This window comes from Calidris pugnax, unplaced genomic scaffold (genome assembly GCF_001431845.1).
Source record: "Calidris pugnax isolate Ruff unplaced genomic scaffold, ASM143184v1 scaffold1105, whole genome shotgun sequence".
NCBI classification, from domain to species: domain Eukaryota; kingdom Metazoa; phylum Chordata; class Aves; order Charadriiformes; family Scolopacidae; genus Calidris; species Calidris pugnax.
In genome coordinates, this window is record NW_015091722.1 from 37,802 (window position 1) to 41,823 (window position 4,022).

At 67.6% G+C, this 4,022-nt stretch overlaps 1 protein-coding gene across 1 annotated transcript in view; it reads right to left on the reverse strand.

Annotated features, from left to right (window-relative positions):
- The window catches only part of ARMC5 (armadillo repeat containing 5), a 10,864-nt gene extending 6,848 nt beyond the window's left edge, over window positions 1-4,016 (reverse strand). The window contains exons 1-4 of the mRNA XM_014961998.1: window positions 4,010-4,016; window positions 3,520-3,627; window positions 2,296-2,785; window positions 673-1,507 (exon numbers count right to left, since the gene is read on the reverse strand). Of these exons, the coding sequence (XP_014817484.1) occupies window positions 673-1,507; window positions 2,296-2,785; window positions 3,520-3,546 (1,352 nt within the window). The 5' untranslated portion in view covers window positions 3,547-3,627; window positions 4,010-4,016. The remainder of the gene's footprint in view (window positions 1-672; window positions 1,508-2,295; window positions 2,786-3,519; window positions 3,628-4,009) is intronic.
- Window positions 4,017-4,022: the final 6 nt, after the last annotated feature.

The following is a 4,022-nucleotide window of genomic DNA, read 5'->3' on the forward strand; positions in this document are numbered from 1 at the left end:
TCAAGAAAGCCCCCCAAGGCCTCAGGGACCTCAAAGGACCCCCAGGGACACCCCTCAAGGTCTCAGGGACCTCACATGACTCTCAGGGATCCCAATAACCCCCCCAAAGCTCCTTTCCTGCTCCCCATCCCCCCCCAAAACTCACCCAGCTCCTTGAGACGTGCCTGGCGGGGGTGCAGGGGGGCGACCGGACGCCGGGGTCCCCCCGGCCGGGAGACTTTAAGGGACCCCCATGGATCCCCCTTGAGGTCTCAAGGACCTCAAGAAAGCCCCCCAAGGCCTCAGGGACCTCAAAGGACCCCCAGGGACACCCCTCAAGGTCTCAGGGACCTCAAGGAACCCCCCCCAGGGCCTCAGGGACCTCAAGGGACCCCAAGGATCCCCCTCAAGGTCTCAAGGGCCTCAAGAGACCCCCAGGGACACCGCTCAAGGACCTTAAGGGACCTCCAGGGATCCTCCTCAAGGTCTCAAGGACCTCACGGGACCCCCCCAGGGCCTCAGAGATCCCCACAGATCCCCCTCAAGGTGTCAAGGAACCCCCCCCAAGGCCTCAGGGACCTCAAGGGGACCCCCAGGGACACCCCTCAAGGTCTCAGAGACCTCAAGGGACACCCCAGGAAGTGGCAACCCCCCTCCCAAAACACCCATCTGTCTGTCCAGCCCCCTACTCACTTGAGTCCCCTCAGGCTTCCAGTGGCCGCCCCGGGACCGGGCGGCCCGGGCAGCTCCCGGGGGAGATCGCAAGAAGCAGCGGCTTCATCCTCCTCCTCCTCTTCTTCCTCCTCGTCCTCCTCCTCCTCTTCCTCCTCCTCCTCGTCAGCCCGGGCCCGCAGGACGTCGGCGAGGAGCGGGACGAGGCCGCGAGCCTCCAGGGCGGCCAAGGCCTCCTGGTCGTAGGCAAAAGCAGCCAAAGCCAGGAGGACGCGTGGCCGCCACGGCCGGGCGCGGGGCTCGGCCAGGAGGCGCAGGAGTAGCCCCAGGCCACCGGCCGCCCGCACCCTGGCCCGGTTCACGGCTTCCCGGCACAGCAGGCAGAGGGCCCGCACGGCCACGGTGGCGCCGGCCACGCCGTTGGTGTTGTTGGGGGAGGCCAAGGCTCTCTTCACCTCCTCGGCCACCGCTTCCACCGCCCCGGCAGCCCCCAGGGCGGGTCGGAGAGGGGCTCGGGCGCAGGCGTTGGCGATGGCCCCCAGGGCGGGCTGGCGGTGGTCCCGCTTGGCGTGGGCGGCCAAGGCGGCCAAGGCGGGTAAAGCGGGGGCCACGTCGTCGGCCGAGGGGCCGGGGCTGTCGGTGAGACCCCGTAGAGCCCGGGCCAGGGCCAGGCAAGCGGGGTGGGTCGGGGAGAGGGTGGCCAAGCGGGAAGCCAAAGCTCGGATGGCGCCGGCTCGTCCCAGGGCTCGTCGGGGGGCCGGGGCAGCCCCCAGGATGCGGAGGGCACGGGCCGCGCTGTGGAGGCACTCGGGGGTGCCGCAGGAGGCGGCCAGGGACACCAGGAGGGGACCGGCACCTGTGAAAGGAGAAGAGAAGAGTTAAGAAACTGGGGGGGGGGACACACACAGCCTCGAGGGAGGGAGGGAGAAAGCCGCTCAGGAAAACTTGTGGACGTTGGGGACATCCTGCTACCCACCGGCGATGAGAAACACAGAATGCTCTGGGGCTGGAAGGGGCCTCCTCGAGATCATCTCCTCCAACCCCCCCTGCCAGACAAGGTCTACCCAGAGCAGGTCCCACAGGAACGTGGTCCAGGCGGGGTTTGGGAATGTCTCCAGAGAAGGAGACTCTACCACTGCCCCGGGCAGCCTCTGCCAGGGCTCTGCCACCCTCAAGGGAAAGAAGTTCCTCCTCATGTTGAGGTGGGACTTCTGATGGTCGAGTTTGTACCCGTTCCCTCTTGTCCTGTCCCTGGGCACCACTGAAAACAGACCGGCCCCGTCCTCCTGACACCCTCCCCAGGCGGGGTTTGGGAATGTCTCCAGAGAAGGAGACTCTACCACTGCCCCGGGCAGCCTCTGCCAGGGCTCTGCCACCCTCAAGGGAAGACCTCAAGGGACACCCCAGGAAGTGGCAACCCCCCTCCCAAAACACCCATCTGTCTGTCCAGCCCCCTACTCACTTGAGTCCCCTCAGGCTTCCAGTGGCCGCCCCGGGACCGGGCGGCCCGGGCAGCTCCCGGGGGAGATCGCAAGAAGCAGCGGCTTCATCCTCCTCCTCCTCTTCTTCCTCCTCGTCCTCCTCCTCCTCTTCCTCCTCCTCCTCGTCAGCCCGGGCCCGCAGGACGTCGGCGAGGAGCGGGACGAGGCCGCGAGCCTCCAGGGCGGCCAAGGCCTCCTGGTCGTAGGCAAAAGCAGCCAAAGCCAGGAGGACGCGTGGCCGCCACGGCCGGGCGCGGGGCTCGGCGCTTCCACCGCCCCGGCAGCCCCCAGGGCGGGTCGGAGAGGGGCTCGGGCGCAGGCGTTGGCGATGGCCCCCAGGGCGGGCTGGCGGTGGTCCCGCTTGGCGTGGGCGGCCAAGGCGGCCAAGGCGGGTAAAGCGGGGGCCACGTCGTCGGCCGAGGGGCCGGGGCTGTCGGTGAGACCCCGTAGAGCCCGGGCCAGGGCCAGGCAAGCGGGGTGGGTCGGGGAGAGGGTGGCCAAGCGGGAAGCCAAAGCTCGGATGGCGCCGGCTCGTCCCAGGGCTCGTCGGGGGGCCGGGGCAGCCCCCAGGATGCGGAGGGCACGGGCCGCGCTGTGGAGGCACTCGGGGGTGCCGCAGGAGGCGGCCAGGGACACCAGGAGGGGACCGGCACCTGTGAAAGGAGAAGAGAAGAGTTAAGAAACTGGGGGGGGGGACACACACAGCCTCGAGGGAGGGAGGGAGAAAGCCGCTCAGGAAAACTTGTGGACGTTGGGGACATCCTGCTACCCACCGGCGATGAGAAACACAGAATGCTCTGGGGCTGGAAGGGGCCTCCTCGAGATCATCTCCTCCAACCCCCCCTGCCAGACAAGGTCTACCCAGAGCAGGTCCCACAGGAACGTGGTCCAGGCGGGGTTTGGGAATGTCTCCAGAGAAGGAGACTCTACCACTGCCCCGGGCAGCCTCTGCCAGGGCTCTGCCACCCTCAAGGGAAAGAAGTTCCTCCTCATGTTGAGGTGGGACTTCTGATGGTCGAGTTTGTACCCGTTCCCTCTTGTCCTGTCCCTGGGCACCACTGAAAACAGACCGGCCCCGTCCTCCTGACACCCTCCCTTTAAGTATTTATAGGCGTTGACCAGATGCCCCCTCAGCCTTCTCTTCTCCAGACTCAAAAGACCCAAGAGATCCCCTGAAGGACACTGGGACCCCCAAAGGACCCCTAGAAACCCCTTGGGGAACCTCATGCAGGGCCAAGAGACCCCCCAAAAGACACTGGGACCCCCCTGGGGACCTCACGGACACCCAAAGGACCCCGAAAAAACACCTCGGGGAACCTCATGCAGGGCCAAGAGGCCCTCCGAACCCCAAGAGACCCCCCTGAAAGACACTGGGACCCCCACTCACCAGCGTCGAGGACGTCCCGGGCACCATCGGGCTCCAGCGCCAGGTTGGCGAGGGTGCGGGCCACCCGGTTCTGCACGCTCTCGGGCCCCGGGGAGGAGAGCAGGGCCACTGCGGGGACAGAGGGCAGAGGTCACTGCCAGGGACAGGTTGGGGGTCACCGGAGGGGGGTGTGTGTGGGGGGTTCCCCATTGCTCCCAATGGGGCTCAGACTGAACCATTACAGGGGAAGGGGGGGGCTCCGGGGCTGTCCCACTCCCACTCTTGGGGGGGATCCAGACACACTCCCACTTTGGGGGGGCTCTGGGCTGTCCCGTTCCCAATTTGGGGGGGTCCAGACCCACTCCCAGTTTGGGGGGGGCTCCGGGCTGTCCCATTCCCACTTTGGCGGGGCTCCGGGCTGTCCCAATCCCACTTCGGGGGGTTCTGGACCGTCCCATTCCCCGCAGGGGGAGTCTCCCGTCCCGTCCCCGCTTCCGCCGCCGGCACTCACCCAGGCGGGGGAC